The sequence below is a fragment of the Corvus kubaryi genome, unplaced genomic scaffold (assembly GCF_017639235.1).
Source record: "Corvus kubaryi isolate FWS band 111438036 unplaced genomic scaffold, C.kubaryi_AGA036_p1.0 65168, whole genome shotgun sequence".
NCBI classification, from domain to species: Eukaryota; Metazoa; Chordata; class Aves; order Passeriformes; family Corvidae; genus Corvus; species Corvus kubaryi.
In genome coordinates, this window is record NW_024581809.1 from 20,483 (window position 1) to 46,074 (window position 25,592).

Consider the following 25,592-nt stretch of genomic DNA (forward strand, 5'->3'; position numbering starts at 1 on the left):
AAATCAAGAAATGCCTAAATCTGATAGTGCTTTGCTTAAAAAAATAATGGAGTAAAAGGGGAGAGGATAACTATTTTGTAAAGCCAGGGGAGTCTAACTGAGCTCTGTTTATTCCCCTGCTGGAAGCTGACCCTCAAAAGAAAAGTTAGAGAAGCATCAAGTAATGGACTGCAGGTTATCCATGAATCTGTATTTGCACCTGCATTTTCCACACCACTCACACAATCCCCATGCACCACGCATACAGGCAGAAGGGACTGTGTTTTTCACAGCAAGGTGCTCATTCTGTAAAGCCTGCTGATGCCCAGGAATGGCATAAGCTGGGAGCACGTAGATTGCATCAAGGCTTTAGAGGAGGGGGGCAGGTTTCAGTTCAGTGCCGGCATACCCCATAAATTTTGGTGTGAAGTGTGGGAATAACACTCTCTGAGAACATCCACCAAGTTCCTGAGAAAACAGGATCGCAAATAGGTGTTTCTTGAGAATAATTCTACTCCCTGACGGGAGGTTGTAGTGAGTGCCGTGCCTGCAGTGAGAGAACAAGAAAAAATGGCCTTGAGATCAGAGAGCAGACATTCAGAAAATATATTAGAAACACTTTTTCACTGTTAGAATGGTCAGGCATTGGAACAGGCTGCCCAGCGAGATGGTGAAGGCACCAGTTCAAGAAGTGTCTGGATCTGGCACCGGGCTATGTGGTTTAGTGGTTTAAGGGTTACAGGGGCAGTGCTGGGTGGACGCTTGAACCGGATCGTCTTAAAGGTCTCTTCCAACCGTGGTGATTCTGCGAAATAAAGGAGGCGAGGCTCCTGTGTCCCCGTTTCGGGGGTGAAACGCAGCATTCCGTGATTCCGGCTCCCTCTGAGGGGCAGAGGCCGCAGGAGCCGTCAGCTCCGGAGCCGCTCCCGGCCCGTCCGCCGGCGGCTGCGCGCGCCTCTCCCCTTCCTCCTCCTCCTTCTGCTGCGGCCGCTGCCCCCCCGGCAGGGATGGAGGCTATCGAGGAGCTGGCGGTCCAGCCCTGCACCTCCTCCCTCTACCTGCGGCCTTTCCGCCTCTCTTACCGGCAGGTGAGTGGCGCCGCCGGCCCGCCCGCCGTGCCCCGTCCCTGCGGGGCCCGTCACCCCCCGCCTGCGCCATTTTGGGGCAGCGCCGGCGTCGCCTCATGGCGCGGCCCGCCCCGCTCCGCCCGCAGCGCCCCCGGGGCGGCCGCGCTGCCCCTCGCACCCCCTCGGCCCGCCCTGAGGTGGTGCTCGAGGGGGGCAGTGCAGGTGGCCCGACAGGCCGTGGGGTCACTGCCTTGGGGTGCCACCGGTTCCCTGCGTCCCCGTGGGTGGCCCCTGTGCCTGCCGCCCACGCGGGGCTGGAGCTGTCGCTTTCAGCCCGTGCTGGTCTTTGGGGTCACCTCTGGATTTGGGCCTTGCTTTGGTGTGGATTGTTCACATCTCGAGGCCTTTGCTGGCCAGACCTCAGCAGGCCATGACTTAACATCCACGAATGTTTTAGAGGTGTGGGGCATCTCTTACGAGGAGAGATTGTGGGAGCTGGCCTGTTCAGTCTAGGGAAGAGAAGACTGAGAGGGGATCTCATTAATGAATATAAATATCTCAAACCTGGGTGTCAAAGAGGATGCTGTCAGACTTTTCTCAGTGATGCCCAGTGACAGGATGAGGAGCAGTGGCCATAAAATAAAACACAAGTTTCATTTCAACATAAGGAAGAACTTTATGTTGAGGAGCAGGAACAGGCTGCCCGGGGAGGTCACGGAGTCTCCCTCTCTGGAGACATTCCAAACCCACCTGGACTCATTGCTGTGATACCTGCTCCAGGTGATCCTGCCATGAGAGGGGGTTTGGACTGGGTGATCTCCAGAGGTCCCTTCCCACCCTGACTATTCTGTGATTCTCTGAATAGCCTCAATGCCTGCAGGTCGGAAGCAGGGAAGGACATCCTGTCCCTTATCATGTTTATATCAACATGAGTCACCTTTCACAGGATCACTGAGAACTGGTACCTCCAACAGCGGCAGGAATGCAAGCTGTGAAAGGAAAGTCACTTCTCACAGCACAGAGCACTGCATGTTCCTTGGATGGTTTCCTTGGGCCTGGTTGGTGGCTGGTCCAGGGTGAGCTTTTACCCAGGCACAGTGGTGGAAGGGGAAATGAAGGACAGTTTGGACAGACCTAGAAATGGATGCTGCAAAACACATCTCATTCCTTCTTTGCTTTGCTTCTAAACACATCAGTTGGAAATGCAGAAGAAGATCTATTGAGTGCCAACAGTGAGATAAAGTACAGAAAATGAAAAGCAAAGGCTCGAATAAGTTTCATTAAAGCAGATAAGCTGATTTTTAACATTTTTTAAAATGCATTTTGTACATGGTTTTTCTAAGGAAAGCTCTCATCTCATTCGTTGGGATAAATAAACCATTTTGGTTCATGAACAGCTGAGAGCTTTACACTGAATTATGTCTTTCTAGGTATCAGAAATAAATCTGAAAAACATTATTTCATGTTTTGAATTTTTGCTGCTTTAGCTTACAAGTGATGGGTCTTGCTACTTAATTTCATTTCATTTCTGAGTCATGTTCTATTTACATGAAAAACGAGATTTAATTAAAATGTACAAAACGGTATTGCAAAATTACATTTAATTGAATAGATGTGCCTTAGATGTGATGAGTATTGTAAAGAAGAAATAAGGGTATGTTTCGTCATGTGCTGTGAATTGACAGAGACCAGCTTTGCCACCAGATGAAGTAGACTTGCCCTTCTTCCTGCTTCCCCTCCTTGCACAAGTGTCTGTGCAGCAACTGAGTGAGCTGGACCAGGGTCAAACCTAATCTAGCCAAAAAAAGAAGACAGTTTTAACCTAAACAAGATCAGTGATTCAATTCATTATGCTGACGGAAGGGAGGTGGTAATGTGGTAGTTAGGGATGAGTGTTTGGGGCCTGGTGAGGGCAGAGATTGTTTCTCTTGGCTGCAGCACTGTCTTAAAATGAACTTGAAAATGTAGTTTCTATGGCATCTGTGCAGAGGCTGGCTTGGGTCCAGCCTACTGAGAGCACGAGCTCAATGTGAGCACGACTGTCTGTACCTGACCTGAGAGACAGGCCCTACGTTTATTAAAACACATTTTGCATTAAAAACTGACTTACTAACCAGAGGAAATACTAAATATTTTCAGTCATTTGACTAATTGTTTCAAAAGCATTTAGGTCTGCTGAAAACCCCATTAAACAGTCAAGTCTGTAATATCCAAGAGAGTCAGATGCCTGTTCTGCTTAAGAATTTTTGAAAATTCCACCACTCCTCTAAAATTGACAATTGTTTCCAAAATCTAGCCCTTGATCTTAATGCTTTTATGCAGAGTAGGTCTTCCCTTGTCCAACTATTTTAATTCACTAGCTGGAAAAAGAAAAGAAACTTTTCTTCTTCCCAGTTCCTAATTGCTGTATCTTACAGTAACATTAATTTCCCCCTTCCATGAATTCCCTGCACTTGCTTGCTGAACTTGACCCAAAATCTAATAAAAAAGTCCTTTTGAATAACAGAATAATCTAATGGGGAAAACCTGAATAATGGCATTTGTTGCACTGTGAAAACTGAAACTAGTTTGGATACTTAAATTATGCAATATGTGGCATTATGCTGCAATTGGAAGGCTTGGGGTGGTCTTATAGGTACGTTTTGTGACACTGTGACATATCTTCCCTAATTCATTGTAGTCCAAAGAAGATTCACTGGTGCATTTTTTGGTGTTTATATAACATTAATGAAGGATAATTGGGGCCTTGAAGACTGAGAGTTTGAAATCTGTTTTCAAAGAGGTATATTCCTAAAATAGGCATTGATTGTTTAACATATATCCACTGTCCAAGGACATATAGAGAGTGATTTTTTAAATTCATTTGGGTTTTTTCACAGCTACTACTTTTCTGTACAAATAGGAAATTGAAAAATATTTTACATACAGCATAGGATTTTGAGATTATTTCTAAGCATTCATGAATGCTTAAGTAACGGCATTGATTTCTAGACATTTAATATCAAAAGTATGCTGCTTGTGTGGAGATAATTTGAATCCCACTACTATAGCTAATACAGTAAGGTCTTTAACATAAACATAAATTTAGATAAATTTAGATACGTGATTTACATCTCAGTGTACTCTGCTAGCCTGATTTTATCCATTCAACCTGCACCCTACTGGGTTATAAACCACTGTTGTTCTAGCAGCTTTACAGACCATTCAAAATCTGCAAGACACCAGAAGAGGATCCATTTGGGGGCTGAAATCTAAACAAAATGTTGAGTAGATTAGCTCAGTTGGTCAGAGCATGGTGCTAATAACACCAAGGCCACAGGCTCGATCCCTGTATAGGCCATTCACTCAAGAGTTGGATCAATGAACCTCATCAGTCCCTTCCTGCTCAGGATATTCTGTGATTCTGGGAATGCTCTTGTAAACCCACACAGGTTACACATCTCGAGAAGGCTGTTGTCACGCCTGATGAAGAGTGGAGCCACAGACTCAGAGCATTGTCTACCTGCTCTCAGAGGCATTTACACATTTACAGTTGCAGGCCCAAGGATTGGATTAATATTTTGGCCAACTGAATATTCTCCTTGAACATACTGAGTATGTCTTCCCCACCCTGGGAGCTGTGGACAAGCACAAGAACAGAGTTGTGTCTATGTAGAACCCAGTCAGGCAGTTAGTCATGTTAGAGAGATCCCCAACAGTGTCCTTGTAGGTTTGTGCTCAAGTGCCAAGTTCCCTTGTGTTGTAAGAGCTTGACTCATCCTTTACATTTTATTTGGTTCCATATAGAAATACTCTTCTAAAGATCATGAGAAAAATCTCAGTTTCTGGCTCTTCAGCTGAAGTGATGATTGTTAGAAATCACGGCAGTTCCTGAAGTTACAGCAATTTATGCCCATGGTAGATTCTCTTCTTCCCAGAGGGGGTCATGAGATCTTTTCATATGAGGTCTTTCATCATCTTCTCCTTCTTCCCACCTGTATTTTAAATGAAAGTGATGATCTCTGAATTTCTCCTGTAAAGCATAAAAGTAGGTGTATACCCTTCTGAAAGACTTCCAGGTTTCGGACCTTGCCGATTGAGGCACCCTGCAGCTTGGTGTTGGGCATCCAAGCTGTGGAGAATAGCCTGGCTTGCTGGACAAATCACTGTACCAGTCACTCATTTAAATGATTACTTCTGTCTTTGTGTAATGTAAAGATAGAAATGGAAGTGCAGCCAAGGAGGTGTGGAATTCAGGAAGCTGTAGTCGGATTTTGGTGAGGGCCAATGTGGAGGGGTAAGGTGCAGATTACAATTACATTCTTCCAAATAGGCATCTGACAGAACCTCAAAAGAGACCTCAGCTTCTGATTGGGATTTTCAGCTGTCAGCCCTGCTCCAGGTGGGGCCCTCAGTCAAATAAGCCATGTTTGAAGTGAGGTAGTTTGGAGTTGAGAGATGGACAAGGTACCTCACTTAGCCTAAGGAATATTCTCTTCATTTTGTCAGTAGCAGCCCAGTGTTCCTATATATTTTGGTTCTGCTTGGTACTGAGAGAAGAAAATTAGTTTTTCTCACATATAGGATAGCATCTGTCTAGCTTTTATGTGTACTTGCCCCCAAAGTGCAAATTGATTTGTTATCTAAATTGGCTTTTTTTTTAAACATATATCACCTCCTGAAGAATTGGCCTCTTTACCAGGAACTCCATGGTAAATCTCTTTTCACTTTTTCCTATTGAAGTTTTTCTGCTTTTCATAAATAATTTATTCAAGAGACCAGAGGGATGGCTAATGAGAGATTAACTCAGTGCCCAAGGGCTAGGGCATTTCCCTGGGATGTGGTAGAGTCAGGCTGCAAGATCTCACTTCAATTAATATTGCTTCCCACATCACAGGAGAGTGTGCTCACTGCTGGGAAACACATTTGTGTGTAAATCTTCAGCTCTCTTTTGTGTATGCTAGCCAGGCATTAGCCAATATATTAGACAAAAAAAAAACACCCAAAAAACCAAGTTTAAGAACTCTGCTGAGACTCCCAAGTCATGAAGTCGACTCTGAGTAGTAACAGTTAAGGAGAGTCATCAGGATTTTGAGCAGCGTTAAGTATCCAAAAGGGATTTAGCTACAACGAAATCTTCTTAATCAGCACCTGAGCAGGGAGGGATTTCAGTGGTTCTGCACGTTGGATTTGGACCTGTTCACAGGATTTTGACAGAGCTATGGTGGATCTTTCCGTAGCAATTTAAGAAGTTACTGCCTGCAATTTTTTCACTGTGCTAGTGGTTCTTACCCTCTGGGAATCAGCAGAAGATGGCTTTGCTCCAGCTCTCACTCTGTTGTTCCAATTCAATCCCACTGCCATCAGCCCTTTAAGCCAAATCACTGAGCTTTATACAGAACTAAGTGAATTGCCTTTGCATATTGTTTTTGGTGACCTCTGTGCTTGAGACAGCACCCTTCAAAGGGGAGGCAGAACATCCATCAGCTGGGGGGAAGCATCTAGCTGGGGGAATAATACCTTGAGCTGTTACAGAAACTTTTGTCCAGAGTTCACTTATCAAAGCCTTTGTGGATCTCGCCCAGACTCCTATAGCTTTGTTTTTGAAGGTTGTTCTGGCAGGGGAGCTCTTGCCACTGTTTCCTTGCATTGTATAAACATATATGTGCATTCTGCCCAGGAACTTTTAGAAGTTTGCCACCAGACTAGAACCAACTGTCAGTAATTTTCCCAGTGTGTTTGTATGTGAGTGAGTTTGTGTTTTGAATCTGTGGAGTGGTGAATGGGCATCTGTTTCAATGATGCGGGTGGGATAAACCTCAAAAACTCCATGCATATCGACTGAACCATGCAGTCAGCAGTGGTAAGTAGGAACTATTTGCTCTTTTCTGAGCTTCACATTCCTTCCACATTTCAGAGTAGGTCAATGCCTTAGCATCACATTTCCTCTGTTGATTTAATGCTTAGAATAATTTATTTTAAAGTTAAACATGAAAAAGGCTCCCTTCAAGTTCATTTGAAAGCATGATGTTTTTCATTCACTGTTAAGGGAATTAAATTATTATATCTTTCAGTTTTGCAGTCATTCTAAAGTCATTTTCAAGGCTGCTGTAGATTTTAACACCTCTTGAACTTTGTAATGGGTAGAAAATGTGCTTCATGAGCAGGGTGCAATTCATCAGTGAAGAAGGAATTTCTTATTTCTAATCTCAGATTTGCTACTACTTTCTTTTGTGACCATGAGCAACCACTGTGTCTTATAATTTTAACTGTCTTGGAGATGTCATCAAGATTAAAATATGTGTATACATGGAGAAAGAAGTGAGGCCTGCATCATTAATGTCATGAAAACTTTGAAGATGAAAAAGCAAAGCAGGGCAGTGTAACAATAATATTAACAATCTTACTTTGCATTTAGAAATTTTTTTATATGGTAATAGCAACGTGAATGTGCCCAGCTGCCTGAAATATTCTCTGGAACTTCCGTCTGCTTTTTTATAGACATAAAACATTCTTTTCTGTTTTGACAGTTAAAAATTATGCTGTTGAGGGAGTAAACAGATTTTTAAGTTACCTGTTCAAACAAGTAAGTCTTCTGTTGAATCTTCAAAAGGTTCCAGTAGTAGGAAATATGTTACCAAGTAACAAATTTATTTGCAGTTCATTTTTTTCAAGCAGTAGTGCAGTGAAAGGAGATGCCATTTTTTCCTGTGAAGTTTTTCTCATTTTCTTCAGCTTGTCAAGTCTGTTATGTCAGTGTTGAGTATTAGTCTTAAATGGAAACATACAGCTTCTAGCTCAGGGAGTCCCTGAGCTGCAAATTGCAGGAGTCTGAGAGTATTTTAACAATATATTCTTCCTTGGGCATCTTGCCTTCTGTCAGAGGTAGATCCTGGATGAGACTGATTTTTGATGTGACTGCTGCTGTGTTAACAGTGAATGCAGTTGAGCTGCAGTATAATGCTTTCATATGGGTGAAAGAAAAGAAAAAAAAGCTTTTGCAGAGACAGCATTAGGGAGTTAAGTACTGAGGGAACATAATTTCCTCTGAGAGAAATGGTGTTCTCTGCAATTAGAGCACAGATTTAATAAAAGGAACTAAGGAATCTAGGCATATCTGTTTCTGGCTCTGCCGTATGCTTTGAATTCAATTCTGAAAATTTGTACAAGTTATTTTTGTATCAGACATTTATGAATTACTGAAGGGGGAAATGAGAAGCATTAGTTAATAAGAGCAGTAGTTGAAAAGAACACTAGTACTTGTTTTTGTTTCAGTGAAATTATGTTGCGTTAGTCTTAATTTCTTTATCCAGCGTGCTTTGACAAGTGAATGTAAGCTTTGAAGTAAACGCATGAAAAGTAGTTGACAGTGACAAAACTTCATATTTTTAGGTCAGTCATATTACAATTTAACACACTTGTGACAGCAAATGTCACTTAGTGGAAAGAATAAGGCCTTACTGAGCACCTCTTGTAGCTGAAATGGGTCTGCACTTGCATAAACGATCAGTAAAATCTCATTTAATGCCATCAGACTACTTGGGTTACTGCACAGTAACTGTGAAGTTAAGACTGAGTTTGGGAGGAGGTATGTAAGTTGTAGTGAGCTTAAACCAGTACTTCTCAAGTTCTGGTATGCAGCTCACTGAGGGCCATTGGAATACTTGCAGGTCATCCATATGAGGCAGCTAAGAAAAGCAGATCAATTATCAGCAGGGTTAATGTGCTACCAAGGCCTGCAGCTTCACTGGAAGATGTTTCCAAGTCTGCAGATGAAGAAGTTGAAAACCATCCGCTCTGACAATACCACTCCAGTAGCCTCATCTGCAAGGACTTGTCTACACAGGACTTTCCTGATTAACTCCATGTCTCATTCTACAACAAAGAGTCTGGGTCTGTTTACGTTAAACCATTTTCAAAGTATGATTGCACTTTGAATTCATACCCTACCTTAATCCATGTTAACTTTCCAGTGTGTGCCCTAAGGGAGCAGTAAACTAAACAGGATGACTGTGTCCACACTGGGGTTTAATGGAGTTTAAGTAGCAGAATTCAAGTTCATCAAGGTATTTATTTGAGATTAATTTTCTTGATGTCCTGGTATAGACAAGCCCTAAGAATAAAAGTGGTTTAGTTCTAAGTGAATGAACCATGTTATAAAATTCATCACTGAGGTTTTATTATACTTCTGTGTGTGAAATACAACTACTGTAGGGTATAAAGTAGGCTTTTTTGGTCTTGTTTGGTACAATCTTTTTTGTAGGAATTGCAGTTAGACCTGAGAAATAAAATAGTGCTCATGTTCTTCCAACAATTAAATGCTGTATTTGTTTTTCAGTTTGGATCAAAATTCACATGATTGCTTAAATAGCAGAAACTTTCCCCATACAAAAAATCTGTCATCTGAATCACAATCTCAGCTATGACATTATGTGTATTTGATATGTTTTAAAGCAGATGAACACTAAAATTTTAAGTGTTTATAGCAAATCTGAATATCATGGAAATTAGACATTTTCTGTAAATGGCAGTATTCTTTAAAATGTCAGGGTTTGATGTTCTATAGGGGATGAAACTATCCTACTCTATTCCTGAAAATGTGTATTTTAAATAATTTTATCTCAACTGCTGCCATATTTAAAATAAGTTTGTATTTTCAGCTGTAACTCATAAAAGGTCAGCTCCCATGCTTTGAAAACTCTATACAAGTTGATACTGCATAAATAAGCATGTTTTACACAGCAGGCATACAATGTTATCTGCCCCTCTGACTTGCATTCAGATTAATTATTCTTCATTATTTTAAACTAAAGAATTTAGCTTTTTGGCACTGTCCTTCAGACATTGATCAAAATCTTGTTAATACAGTAACACTAAAGTTTACTGAAGTTTAAACAAAGTAAAGCTCAGTTTTTCTTAGTGGTCAGCTCATGTCACACTAAAGCCCTGATCACTGATCAAAACAGCATTAATTATTTGTTTCACGTTGCAGTTGCTGTGTCAAAATCCTTTAAATACCTCTTGGAGCAGAGAGGGAATCTTACGGCCTGTGACAGAGCAGCTGGTGTGGACATGGGCTGATGCCCCAGTTGACAGGTTGTTGGATTAGAAAGAATATCAAAGGCAGTGAGTAAGATTAGGGATAAGTGAACATCTGACAGCAGTTTGCAGCAGGGGAGAACAGATGATAAACAATGGGAGCGGGGTGCGTGGGGGGGGTGAGAGGTGAGAAGGCCATGGGAAAAGTGTGGCGGCAATCACTAAAGCTCCAGGTTGCTGAGCCTCATGAATAGAACAGGAAATGGGATTTGCTGGGACAGATGTGCTGAGTGGTGATGAATACATTATAGGGAAATGAGGCTAAACTCCTGAAGGTGAGACATGTTCTTTCTCTGAAAATAGAAAATATGGGAAAAGAAAAGTTTACGCCTCTGGAGAAGTAAACATTCTTGAAAATGAATACAGAAAGAAGTAATGCTAATTCTAATTTTAATTAAATTATTATTCCACAGGGAGTGTTCATGATGTACTTCCAGCATAACAATCTTACAGTACTATTGCATTATAGGATTGAAAATGTTTGTTTTAGTCATAAGATTGCACAAATGTTGGAATAGTTTGAATGATGGAACAGCCTGGAATGGAGGCTCTGACTGGGTAATGCTTAGAAGCATATTCTGTATCTGGCATGTATTATATAGCACTCACATAACATATGTTTGATCCTGCCACCGTTAAGAGACTTGTACTGACTGATCTTGTGAGGTCCTTCCAGCATTAACATTTTTTCTATTCTGTAAAGTGATTGAATGCTTGTAGAAAATCATACATAACTCTTCCTGTTCCTTAGGGTATTGTTTCTTTACTTCTTGGACTTCCTTAGTGTATATTCTTGATGGATCCTTTTCCAATATTTATGATATAATTATGTCAGAAAGCCAACAGAAACTTTTTGTATGTTTACTCACAGGGCTGTATCTCAGTTCTCTGACTTAGATTTTCTTATGAGATTTTTTTTTCCAAATTTTTAAAAGAAAAACTCGTTAAAAAACATCTCGCACTAACATTTTAATAGTGTATTACTTTAGCTGAACAGAGGGAGTGCAGAAAGTATCATTGTTAATGTTCGGAGAAAGTACCAATAAGGTTTGTGTACAAGACATCTAGAAATTTATTCCACAGTGTATTCTCACAGTTTGAGTTACAAATACAAGTTTGGTAAAATAATGTAGAAACACAAACTGTGAGAGTCACCAACTGAAAACATAAAGCTCAATGTTGTAAGGACAAAGGTGACTTAGCTGTAATGGGAATGCCCACCATCTGTCCTTCTTGACCTCAAATCCCTCATATGTGCTGCCCCTGTCCTCAAGTTGAGGAGACATGAGGCCGGCCTCCTTTAGTTCCTGTTTGCTCCCAGCCATGTGTACTGCAACTGTAGCTCTCGTTTTTAAAAGAACAAGGGATTGTAACTAGAATCTGGGGTTAATGTGTCACATAGCCCTGCTTCATGGAATTAGCTGTTCATGTTTGAGAAATCCTATGTTCGGTATCTTGACCACAGTGACATCACTTGAATACAGCAGCTGAAGAGTCTGTAGAGCTCTGGAATTACAGATGCTCCACAAAATTAGTGATCAGTGAAATTTGTCCTTCAGTTGGCCATAATCAAAGAAACAAAATTTTGGTGAGCTCAGCAAAACAGAGACAAAAAATCTGCTCTACTGATTCTGATTAGCTTAAATACTGTCCTAATACTGCTTGTTTTCCATAAAATTGTAATTTCTGCATTTGCAGGAAACTATAGCCAAAGAATTTATCATTTGTTACAGGCAGTTCTCATTTTAAAGATCATTTACTGTTGGCTTGCATAGTTCTTTACTTTATATCCCGGTATTGAAACTGTTACAGTGTCACTGTCATGAAGGTTTCAGAAATACTGCAGTAACACATAGAACTGTATATAAATCACTAATCAATTAGTCACCAATTAATTCCATTTACTGAATGCCGGCAGTATATGGTATTTAAGTAACAGGTGCATTTCTCACTAGTAGTGCTGTCTATTAGAATGGATGACAGATTAGAAGGTGTTCACAAGTTACTTGAATCTTTCTGTGTATTACTTTTTCCCAATGGGAAGATGATAAGATGACTGCGTCTATGGGAATCAGTTTTCAGTTGAGTCTATCAAAATAGAGAGGTAAAAGTGAAATTAAGAAAAGAGCAGAATCTGGAGCTAGTTGCATCTGTCACTTTGAACTGATTTTTGGGAGGGGGTGGGAAGAAAGGAGAGGATGAAAAGGCCTGAGGATCTTTGTGAGGAGGGTCTGTGAGAAAGTCTTAGGAGAAAAATCTAAAGATTGTTCCTAAGCCTTGGCTTCTGTTAGCCCCCTGCTGCTGTTCTTCATCAAGTTGTTTTAATGGCTTTCAAAGCAAGTGAGTGGAAAATGGTTTCTCTGGAACTTTAAGGAGACTGAACTGAAAACTGTCATTGCTGTATGAGTAAAACACATCAAAGATTGATGGAAGAATTGCTTGTTAAACACATTGTAGATTTAATTAAAAAAATGGGTGATATCATAAAAGAGACATCAGATCGTCATAACTACCTAAAGGTGAAAGTTTAATGGCTTGTCATCTGCTCAGGAACCTGTGTTAAGTATCTCTTTCATGGCTTTTGTGACCCTCTATATGTCTGCAAGATTTTTTTTCCAGGAGTGTTGTGGTTTTTTTCATAATGTACAGATGGAAAAGTAGCAAAGCATAAAAATGTAGGTGGTTGTACCTGTGCTTTTTAATTTTCTGTCTGTCTTTAGGGATGCCTTTTTCTGGTATTTTTAACTAACAAGTGCTTCAAATTCTTATCTATTTCTGAAATAGTTGTTTTTCTTTGTGTTGCAGTGCATAATATTTGTTCTGTGTGTTCAGTGTGTGCAAAGTGCATTTGTGTATCATCTAGTAATTGCATGTTTCTTCTGGAACCTGTTCTCTCATTTTCTTCTCCTCTCCCCACTGTCATTTTCCTCCGCAGTCCTCCCAGTCAGTAAATAGTGTGTTATTTCCTGTTGTGTTGTAGATCTAATACAAAAAAGTGAAGAAAAAAAAGCGTGCAGTGAAAAGAGCATTTCCACTGAGACTGTGAGCCTCATTCTTTTAAACCAAATGCTTTTTCTGATCTCATGCTGCATATGATCAAGGTGCACATTTAGTAAGCAAATACAAACAATTCTTTTTAAAGACTAGAAGAATTCCTCAGTAAGTTGATAAAGCACAATATCCATCTTCAGATTTCAAAAATAGTGTTGTTGTTCCAATTTTAATTCACCAGCTCTTTTCAGAGTAAAACAGCTACATCTGTGCTTGATTCTGACTCTAGATCTGATTCTATGAAATGTAGAAATTTGTTTTTCCCAAGAGCCTAACGTGTGATGACTGCAATTACTGGATTTTCTGCAAATGATGAGGCTTAGAAATGGTATGTTTCATCAAAAAGCATGACATTATTTGAGTGAAATCTCTTAAGATTTTCATGATGTACGAGATCATTTAAATAGAGAGTAAGAATATTGACTATCCAATCAAGTACATAGAATTTGGTCACTTGATGTTATCGTTTTAAGGATTCTTTTCAATGATAGTTGTCATTTTAGATCGTGTTTTAATTAGCTGCAATGGTTATTTGTGAACTTAGAATGAATGTAGCATTTTGGTTTGCTGCATAACAAGATTGTAGCCAATAAGTGGGTCTGGCCAGATATTAAGATCCTTGGCATGAATTTTTGTAAATTTCTGAAATTCCAACCTTGTTAAATAAAATGGTATTTTAGCTCCTCTCGTTGATGAGGCCAGGTCATCCCTTACATTGTTTCTGTTCAGTCCTAGTTTAAGCAAATTGGAAAGCAATTTGAGTAACTTGTTTTTTTACTTAGTAGGTAAAGTGATTGGAGTAGCAGCAGTTCAGTGCTTTTTAACCAGAAATTATATATTCTGACAAACTGAGCTGGAGGTCAAGATGTGGAAGAAATAGGGGAAAACAGTAAATTTGTATATTGACTATAATATTATAAATAATTTTTAAAAATTTAGGCTATGGTGCTGTATAGCTCTTGTATATATTCTTATCCAGAACTGCTGAAATAAACTATCACTGTTGGCTTTGTCTAGTTTCATTTTGGCTTCAAGACCTACCTTTGTTATCATTATGCCACTTAAACTTGTTGAGCTTTTGAAGCAGCAGGATTAGAAGAAAAATTGGCTTTCAAAAATCAAATCTTCTGGCAAATCTGTCTTAGAATTTCATATGTGTGTCTGCACTTAGTACTCTGCTTTCAGCATTTCTGACACTTGAAAATATTGGACACAGGCAGTTTCTGGCTTACTTTGCAAAGCTGTGTTGCTCTTCAGAGTGACATTACCATAGCACTGCAGTTTGTACAGCTTAAAATTTTATCTGTAACTCATCTGATTTGTACTGTTCAGATAAATTAACAAACAATGTGAGATTATTTCGTGTAGTGATAGGACAAGGGAGAGTGGCCTTAAACTGAAAGAAGATAGATTTAGATTAGCTATTAGGAGGAAACTCTTGGCTGTGAGAGTGGTTAGGCACTGACACAGGTTTCCCAGAGAAGTTGTGGGTGGATGCCTCATCCCTGGAAATGTTCAAGGCCAGGGTGGATGGTGCTTTGAGCAGCCTGGTCTGGTGGAAGGTGTCCCAGCCCATGGCAGAGGTTTTAGAACTTGATGAACTTGAAGGTCTCTTCCAGCCCAAGTCATTCTGTGAATATTGGCCTCCTATTCAGTGAAACCAATCACTAATAATTAGTACAGAAATTACTACTGTAGTATTTTACAGGATAGTTCCCCCAAATTTGAAATGTAAATGTCTCTCTGATTGTTTCGGTAAACCACCCTTATTTCTTGTCAAGGAGAGGTCTTGTCTGGAGAACCCTGTTTCTTTTTATCTTACTGATTTCTCTTTGATCTGTCTAGGAGTTCAAACCTCTTGGCAGAACTCTCACAGGACTCATGGGAACATATGAGCCTCCCTAGAGCATTACGGTGCACTCCATAGAGAAAGATTAATTTGTTAAAGTAATAATATAAATGTCAAGATTTAAGTGTAAGAATTACGTTGGGGGGTGGAAGAGTAGAGATGGAATCACACCCAGGGGCTGAAAAAAGTCAGGAAAGCTATTTCACTAAACGGAAAAACTGTTGGCATATTTGCTTTTGAAGTATTTCTCAAAAAACTTAGATGAATGCCAGTTGGCATTATGTTTTCCCTGCCCTCTGTCTGTACATTTCTTCTGCAGCCCATAGGATAAAGCAGCGTCATGCCTTCCAGTCCTGCAGTAAGTGGGATGACAAACCACACCCGACAGTTGTGCCTTGGGGAGAGCATGAAAGGGAAGAGAAACAACTTTCTGCAGTGGTATGTTTTGTATACTTTTTAGGGAGAAAAGTGTGTCTTGCTCTTGCAAGGGAGGGTGTGTAATTGCCTGTAGTAGTTGTGGATGTTGCATCTTCATTCTCAGACCAGCCCTGCTGACCCTGTGGAGTGAACCTGTGACCTTCATTCTTTGTCTAAGATTCAGGCTCTTCTGTATATGCTGGGTTCATGCCATTGCATGCTCAGAATAAAGTCTTAGAGCTTAAAGTGTCTTGCTGTTCTATTGAAGGAGCCAACAGAAGTGGCTAGTAAATAGTTTTAACATGCTCACAGTATTCAGAACTGCTGAGGAGACATGTTCAAAATCCTGGGACCCTGTCTATGAACATACTTGGAGGAAGCGGTTAACTTTGAGTTCCTGTGAGATTTGGTGTATAGGATGTGTCCTTCCCTGCTCTTACTTCCCCATGGAGACACGGCAGTGCTACACCTGGCTTTGTTCCCAACTTTGATGAAACTCAGGGTGTCCCAAGTGCTGCCTACTAACCTTGGTCAATCTTGTCAATGCTGGTTCTTTGTTGGCAGGTACTAGCCTGGAGTGTGAGGCAAGGTGTACAGTTCATCGAGCTGTATTTTCTGCATTGATTTGATTGCTGCATCACAAGTATTTTGTCCTTTGTAAGTTATATATACAAATGAATAGATTTATTAACTATTTTAAAATCATACTCACGTGATCTTTGATATTGCTTATCAGGTGCTTTAGGAAAACCAAGTAACTTTGCAGTTATGCATGATGGATTGTTTTTTTGAGTTGTTTGGGGTTTTTTTAAATCCAATTTTAATGATACAACAGTCTATGGACAGGGTTTTTCTTATCAGCATTCTGCTTCAGGTGACACTTCAGTCAGTAGTTGGATTGGTTTTTTTTTGATTAGAACAGCGTTCATCAACTGCATAGTTTTTGAATGCAGATTTTTTATCTATTTAAATATGGAGTAGACCAGTTTTGTGGTGGAAGAGGGATAGTTTTATTTTCCTGCTGGCTCTTTGTCAGCCAGAAAAGATTTTAATCAGATCCTATATAAGTTGCAGTGGATTGTTAGAATGACTAAAGAGGTAATGAGAAATATTAGACAATTGATAGTGGTGATGAGCTTTTGGCTGAAATACCAGTGGCAACTTAAACTGTGGTTTTATGGTGTTGTTAGTGTTGTTTTCCTGAATGACATAGCAAAATTAATGATGAAAGGACAGTTTCTTTCCTTCCTCTCTTGGATGAGGGTCATGACCCAGGGTAGCAAAGGAGAAGAAATTATGCTTGTAGGCGTAGTGGTTGCCTTGGGACTGATGATTTTAAGATTCATTTTCTCCTTCTACCTACTATACTTGTGTTTGCTTCTCTCCTTGCTGTGCCTGCAGAGATGAGGTAAAAGCCCTAAATCCCAGCAAAGTCAGGGGGTGAATCTCTCTCTGAGTCAGAGATCCTACATGAGGCTGTGCTATACCAATAACTGGCCAGGGACTCATGAATTGTGGGAATGTGGTGTGGACCAAAGCAGTGTTTGTCCTGTGTGTAGCGTTTTGAGAGTCCTCTTCCTAAAGGGTTGAAAGGTTATTTTGACTAATGAGTGCACAGGATGAGTACAGGAAGGGGCTCAAGAATATTCAGTGAGAATTCTCATCGACTGTGGGGTCTCGAACTTGCAATGGATACTTTATATTGAATTTCACTCTGTCTTGAAGCAGCTACTACAGACAGACATGATTGATCTAGGTATGTTATGATGAGTGCAGAATTATTGCCCCTGCCTGTCATTAAATATCACTAGTCTGAAATTTCAGTCAGGCCCTTTATCTTGGTAACTCATCAAAAGAAGCAGCTGCCAGTGGACAAGAAAAGATGAAAACAGGTTTCTTGGAGATGTTTTTGATTTTTTTGGTATCTCTGAAAAAAAAAAATTTTTTTTCATATAGTTATGTGTGTCTTAGTAAAATTTAGAAGTTTGGAAAATGTTGTCTTTAATAACTTAGGAGTTTAAGTGTCATTTTCCAAAGGAATTTTCAGAAATCAGTCTCAATTTCACCATTGCTCCATCAGGTAGTAGAACAGAACTAATTCTGTAATCCTAGACAAATATTACAGTTTAAGTCCCACCACAGAAATTACATTATTCAGTAAAAATGTTTAGATGCAACTGGGGGCTTCTGGCATTTGGCTGAAATTGCAGTGGTCCAGAGTAAAGACTAAATTCAATTCTTACATCATTCTAGTGAGGGTCTTAAAGGTGAAGGTTATTGAATGCTAAAAAGTGCTTTCTTAAATCTCATCTTTTCAAGTTATTCATTCTATGTTCCCGAGATTCATTTATTACTGAACTACAAAGGCCATGCTTGTTTGTTTGTTTGTTTGTTTCCAACTAAATGAATATGCAACAATTTATACAAATAGGGAAAACTCCAGAAAAAGAAATGAAGCACAGAACACCCAGGAGTTCTCAGCAGCCTTTGGTTGAGGTATTGCCCTGGCTTTTATTCTCTGAGGTGGAGCCAGCAGATTTGCCTTCTGGATCTACGTTTCTCAGCCTCCTATTACAGTTACTGCAAATTGTGTGAGAGTTTTTCTTAAACGATAACAGAAAAGTACTGGTGAAAGATTAGAGAAAAGGCCTTTCCTGGGGAGGTTTTCAGCAAGTATGGGTACAAGTGTGAGATGTGCAATACATCTGTTTGAAGGTACAGCACTTATTTACAGTAAAGTATTTGGCTGTCACATTGGCTGAAGGCACAGTTTCCAAATTATGTTATCTCTGTTAAAACTTCTTTTGTTATTAGGAATATATTTTTATCTATGTCCAGACAAAGTTTCAGGTTTTAAGTTTTACTACAGTGTTCCAGAAAAAGTAGTGAAAGTAATTTTGTAAATATGGAAGATGTATGTTCCTTTTATTCCTGCAAAATAAGAAAGTGTGTCAGAGACTTCAAAGGGAAAGCACAGTTTACTGAAAATGGCAAAATACATGCAGCAAAATTCAATCATATAACAGGAATTTATGTAGAAGAACAGTTGAATATTCACTTTAAATTTTATCATTTGTATGCAGTGATAGAGGAGTCCGGAGACTCTACCTGTTAGCAATTGGTTCCTTTGTACAGAACTGGATTTAAGTTAATACTAGGAAATCCCCTCATCTGTATCTCAACTTATAACCTTAAATTATATACTGACTTGGCAGTAAAATGATGTGAGAAAAGTCGTAAATTTGACCTTTGTGCATATTATGTTTCTTCATGTCCTTATTCTTTGTAGTATAGATTTCAGTGCACTGCTGTGGATTTGCCTTGGAATAAAGCGTGTTTGATCTGTACATGCAATTGTTCTTGATAATGATGTGTATTAAAAACAGAAAAATGAGGTGAGAAAGGAGATTTGATTTAATTTAATGTGCTTAATTCTACTGTTTTATAAATTTCATTCAAAGGTAAGCGATCTTAATGATAGCTGAATGCCAAGGTAAACTGCAACAACTCCATTGTTGAAAAGTACACACAAAAAAACAAACTGTGACCTGAAAAGTAAACTTCCAGAGGATTATAGGAGAAAGTTTACTTACACATCAGGTATCTTAGCTGTAATTGTTCTGGCAGTTGATGTACATAAAATGAACAAAGTGGCTTGGCCCAGTATTGCATTAACAGTTGAATAAATTAATACATTCTCCATTGTTTATTTTACCTCCCAAAGTGTGAAAAAATTGCACCTTTGAACAGTAAACTCTATTGCTGTAACCATCTGTTTGCAGTTTCATTACACACTCCTACCAGAATAACCCTCTCTTTGAAGAGAAAATTGATATGGGTTGTAAAAATTACAGTCTATGACCTTAGGTTTTATGTCTCCTGAGGTATCTCTGGTGTGGTCTCCACTGGTATATGTTAAGGTTCCTTCAAGAAGTACCTTTATGTCTTCCAGCTAATTTCAGATAAGAAGCCCATGCATCCAAGAGTTGGGTGTCACACAGAACTGAGTGCTCCAGTCTCTTGTTCAAGCCTTAAAATGAATGTAGTGAGACCACAGCAACTTCGTCCTGCCCTGCCCAGAACTGCTGTGTCTGCTGGGGCTGGCATGATATCCTTTAGTGTAAAGGATGTTTTGTCCCCATGGACTTCACTAGCTCAGTCTTACTTCTGAAACTGTTAATATTGTCAGTTAAAGCCAATTAGCAGCACTGCTATTTTGCTTCAGGTAGAATGTTCGCTTTTAATACTGTTAAAAAGTCATCAGTTTGTGTATTTTTGTATGCGTGTTCCACAAAGGCACTAAAGTCAGTCATCTCTAACTGAAATACTTGAATAGGGAAGTTAAAAACTGAAAAATGCCATTATTTGTAATCATGATGCTTTTAAAATAAACACTCTGGATAGTTTAGTAATGAAATATTACAAGCTTTGTTTAAAAAGCAAACACTCCCCCCCTTCCTCTTGAGCTTAAACAGTGGCTTGTTTAAAAAACCCAGTAAAATTCCATAACACTTAAACTCTTTTGAAGTAGTTTTTCAACATCAGCAAGTAATTCTGCAAATTGCTTTTGAAGATGAGGCTTCATTTACTCCAGCGTGTGCAGTCTGATGGAGTGGATTAGTGGGTGTGGACTGAAATGGTAATTTAGGCTTTTTTGTGTGCATGTTTCTCTCTGTAGAACACTCCCTATCAGACACATCTCTGTCCTCTTGGAGTAGTTGTGAGTAGACCAAGGCTGTTCTGTTTAATAGTCACTGCTGAGAACTTGCAATCTGAAAATGACATTACATTCATGTTGACTAATAATTTTTCATTATTAATTTTTCACTTTCATCCTACTAAATAATTTTTTCATCAGGTTGGTTTTTTTTTCTGGAGTGAAAAACCCCTTTTTCAATCAGGTCAGTTCCCAGAATCAGCCCACACAAATCTCAGTGGTGGGGTAAGGGTAGAGCAAAGATGTGCAGCTCAAGTAGGAAAAGGGGCAGCCTGGGTTTTGTTTGACTTACACTGTTTCAGGACTGCACCCCAGGACACAGTGACTTCAACTTTGCATTTGAATTAGTAGTTAATGTGATAAGATAGCCCAGCATAGAACAGTTCTCTAATACTGATGTATACATTCAAAAGGGAAAAAAAACATTGCTCAACTAATGCAAATTGAAATTATTTTATCGATTTTAATGCGTTTTTTTAACTGAGTTCCTTGGTTTTATGCCAGCTGAAAGTGCTTGCTTTCACTTTGAAAGATAATGTGGAACTTTCTAAGAAGGCTGTAATTATATAAAAAGAAGACAGTATTCTCCTTACTTGCTACAAATCAAACCTTTCAAGTAGACAAAAAGAATTATGATAAGTCATTATTTCAAACAGATTTCAGATGCAAAGTAGTCTATTCAGGACATGGTTTTTCTTTTAGATGAAAAAGTTGAATATTAAATGTTCTTGAATTTTTGACTGTTCATTTGCATTGGTTTTTTTTTGTGGATGAAGATTTTTAGATACAGCATGGCAATTCTTTAGCTTCTATAAACAAAAATCCACCCCACTGACTCATTAATCCAAAAATTTTTTTCAACAGGAAACAATGAAGCTTTTAAAGTGTATTGAATAGGTACTTTATTATCATTTGGAAAACTTCAGAAGTCCAAACTTGCTTTAGCTGTCTATCTCAGTTTGATTTCTGTTCTTCATACAGATTTCACAGCCTTGTGCTTACTACCAATGCTTTATTTCTTTAAAAAAAAATCCAAACTGTATTTTGGGGGCGATTTTTTGTTTTTAAATTAATTCACATAATTTCTGTCATGTACTGAAAATACTGTGAAAAATGTTCAGACAGTGCAAGGTAATTTGGTATCTAATTGTCTCGGATAGTGAAGTGAGAAGAATAAAGTCCTGAGTTTGTCCTGGATGTGCAGTTTTTGTGGGCACATCATTGTGGGCACTGAAAACATTTTGTATTGATTCTACAGAACAGTGAGTTCCAGCATCAATAATTTAGCTGACAAGAAATGGTTTACATTAGGTTATCAATCCTCGTATGTTGCCACTGAAAACCGCTACAGATGTGACATCAGGTTCCATTAGGCTAAAAAAAGAAATGTAACAAGGAAACCTCAACTGATAGCAGCACTTCTTCAGTAGTGAGTGGAGAAAGGAAGGGAAAGGTTCGTGTACAGAGGGATGAGGACATAACTTTTATGACTTCACCATAGGGGAAGTCCACTCTGTTTAGCCCAGGATCTGTGACTTGAGAAGCAGCAGATAATACACATCTTTGCTGTTGTAGAACCATATATTTTCATAAAGCAAAAAATTCTGAATTACTGAGTTACTTTTATTGAAAATTTATCCCTTGACAGCTTTCACTGGTCGTAAAAAGGTGAATATGGCTGAAAAGCATTAAGCTGAGACCACTTAAGGAAATAAAGGTGGCAGGAGGCAGCAGGAGCTGGTTGTGTTGGTGCAGATTTTTGTCTTCATGAGTCAGTTACTTGACTTTCCAGGCACACGGCTCATCTGGATTAACCTGACAAAAGCCCATCTGATAAAATGACAAGTTCAGTGTTCTCTTGCTATGAAGATCTGGGCAACAAGTAGATGCTTCAACAGGAGAATGAATGGTGAATTTCCAGACAGAGGCATTGCTCTGCACATTGATACTGAACTGTGTGAATACATTTGTAGATTGATTGAATGTGAAAATAAGTGCAATAGAAAAACAAGCTTTACTTTTTTTGAAAGAAAAGCATAACCCTCAAACCTTAAAAAAAGTTTTTTGAGTGCAGAAAAAAAAGCAAAAAATTGATTATTCCTCCAGGGAGTTTTACTGCTTTGGTCCATGTAAATCATTAAACAGGGACCTCACACTTGCTTGGCTTTGCTGCCTCTGGTTTAAGACCGTTATTTGCCAATTAATTCTCTTATCTGTTTTTCTGTACCTGTAGTATAGTTATTTTATTACATGAAGAATGCTCATTATCCCTTTGCATTAAGGATATCAACTGCTTTTGTGCCTTAGGAGTGTGGAAACAGAGTAAATGGAGCAATAAGGACAGAGTTATTTTTATAATTGCTTCAACTTCTCCAGTTGGATTTTTTCACAAATATGGAACATTTGCTTCTTGGGTGACTGCTTTAAACCCAGTCCAACTGGTAGAGACTGGGGAATCATGACTGTTGTTTGTCATTTTAACCCTCATAACTTGTGCATGTAGCTTATCTAAATCATAATGTATTTGTAATTTTTCTTAACTGCCTCTGTTTGTTTACATCAGCTTTTGTCTGAGCTCTAACTGAATTGTAAGATCATTGAACAGGAACTGTTCCCACTACGTGTGTTTAGTGCCTTTCACAATGGGTCGCCAAACCTCATGTTGTCTCTCCTGTAATGTAAACAAAAAGAAGTTAATCATTGTCATGGACAGATTTTTTTTTTTTTCTTTTTCTTTTAGTGGTATATGTGAAGTTAGTTTGCTTATTTTGGACATATATCTCCTGCATTATAAGTGATCTGCCTGCACAGTGGGTTACCTTTCTCCTCAAAAATATGTAATACAAGGTACTAAACCCTTTTACTGAGGTGGTTTTGGTGTAACTTTACAGTTCTTGGCCACTTAGACTTTTTCTGTCCAAGCAGAAGTTTTCTGTCGATAAACATGGGAGATGACATAAGGCAGTGCCTTTAATTTGGTCACTTTTAAAATTATTGAATACTTGTGTAAGGCAAATAATATAGGAGAAGCTTTAAGTAGATTTTGGGTAAAGATTGTTTCTCCTTCAGTCATGTGTTCTCTGTCCAGAGCTTATTTCAAGGAGTCATTGAATAAGTGACAATCCAATGTAAATTTTGTTTTGTGGAATTATCTGAACTCCCAAAAGAGCAACTACAGGAAATCTGTTACTATAAACCTGTGTGTGGAGGATTTATTTTATACCCCCTTGTGGGATGTTGTGAAAAAATCTTTACGCAGAGTTAAAGAAAACATTTTTTAAAGCTGTTTTGTGAGTGTTCTTTCACCTGTTACACCAACAGGTTTTCTGTTTACTCTTCAGAATAAAACTTTTAATAAAATCTAAGAAGAATATGCCTTTAACTGCACATGTTTAAAACATACGTGTAATGCAGTTTGTATGTAGTGCTTTCAGAAGCTCTCAGTTAATTATTTTATACATAAGCAAGGCAAACCTTTCTGTGCAGCTGCAGGACTCGAGCATTGGTTCATTGAGGGGAGACAGATCAGTGCACAGAAAAACCTCAGCCTTTTTCCCAGGTAGCCAGCTATGTCATAGTGCTTCTGTATTATGAGAAATAGTGAGTATTTGTTTCACATTCACCGTCTCTGTGTCATTCATGGTTTTACAGACTTCTGCAGTGTCAGCCCTTAGCGTGGGTGTCACCATACCAAGGTTACCATAAGCTGCATGGCATGGACTGCAGCACCTCTGTCCTTTCTCTTCCTCACCTTGAAACTCAGTAGCATCTTATAACTGGGGTACCACAGCTCTAATTCAATTAAATTATTTATAAAAAGGAACTCGTTCTTAGAATAATCCTTGAGGAAAGGCCTACATCTCTCTCTCACAGGGAAATTGTGAGTCCCAGGAGGGCTGTACACCACAGCCAGACTGAGGGGGTTGGTTTGTTTGGGTTGGGGGTTTTTTGAAAGCCCAGGATGGTATCAGTCTAACAGTGATGAGTACTGGTACCTGTGCAGACACATTACCTCATGTGAGAGCTGGTTCAAGAGCTTCTCAGGTGGCAGACTGCGCATGGGCACTGCCCTCAGGGAGAAGAAGGAGGAAGGCGTTCAAGCTGCCCCAAATGAAACGTAGAAACTCCCAGTGACTTGTGTCAGAGCCTGTCCAGGATCTGTGACATGTGGAGCATACCCCGTGTCACCATACAGTGCCAGTGAATGTTTCTTTCTACATCATTAGCACAGCAAGTCCGTTTTCTCTTCTTTATTGGCCTGACTGGGCTAAGTCTTAGGCGAGTTCCTCTAGCAAGCAAGAGTTACCCTTTAGGTATTCTGGCAGTGATTTGACCTTGTTGTTCAGATATTATATTGCCTCAGGTGGTGGAGGAAAGCAAAGGACAGCAGTATCCATGGCACAGTCATCCTTAAGGCATTTTAGCCAGAGGATACGTGGGAAAAAGAGTGGTATTTTGATAGGCTGCAGACAAGTCCAACTTACCCATACCAGACGGTGTGAAGAGACTCCTGCCTGTAATTATGGCACTGAGCAGGTGCAGGAAGAGTCTTAGGAAAATGATTTCAAGGGTGGTAGCAGGACAGAGAATGTGAAGATCAAGTATGGGTGACATTAACAGCTCTGCAGAGGCAGGAGTCACATCTGCTGAACTTGCATCCACTGTCAACACTTGTCTAGCAGAGAGCAGCATCTGGCTGTGCCTGGTTGTCCTAGAATCACTTGTACCAAAACACATTGAGTCTCCTTGTGCAGACTGTCAAGCTGGGGGTGAGCTGCTGTTACTCTGATTAAGTTATCAATGCCATTACCAAATCAGTCCTACAGACAAGATGGTCTTGTGACACACTTTGCGCATTCAGGTAGTACAGAAATGGCTGTTTGCGCTTGCTTTTTGGAGTTGGGGGAGGATCGTGTTCAATTTGGATGCCTTTTTGAGGCACTGTCTTTTGCCACTCTTCAGCTGCCTTTTGTCAAAGGCTTAGAAGAGTGTTCTGGAGAAGCATTGCTGTGTGCTTTCTCTGTTCTTAAATTTTAGAGACAGGTTGCCAGGCAAGATGGACATCTTGTCTGACCTGGTATGGCTTTCTTATGCAATTAGTACTTAAGTAAGTGATCTGTCTTCTGTGTAATGTGACACGGAGTTGTCTCACATGCTGCCTCTCCTGGAATACAGCTTTATTAATTTACACATACTATATGCACTAGTTGAGTGTTGCAACATCACAGAACCTGATCACTGAGCACAGAACTAGAGTGTGATTACTTTGTGATTAAAGATTTACCAAATTGATTATGTGTTACACTAGGTTATTGCACTATCAGAACTACTATTCTGAACAGATTAAAACTAGTATAAGATACTTCCGACATATTTGTCTTTATAAACATCACAGGGCACATCTCCTGTTTGAAGAATAATTTTTTTAATCTTT

At 39.4% G+C, this 25,592-nt stretch overlaps 1 protein-coding gene across 1 annotated transcript in view; it reads left to right on the forward strand.

The window, feature by feature from the left end:
• The first annotated feature begins 743 nt into the window (after nt 1–743).
• The window catches only part of LOC121673081 (uridine diphosphate glucose pyrophosphatase NUDT14-like), a 60,451-nt gene continuing 35,602 nt past the window's right edge, over nt 744–25,592 (forward strand). Inside the window, exon 1 of the mRNA XM_042046125.1 lies at nt 744–1,067. Coding sequence (XP_041902059.1) covers nt 987–1,067 — 81 coding nt within the window. The 5' untranslated portion in view covers nt 744–986. The remainder of the gene's footprint in view (nt 1,068–25,592) is intronic.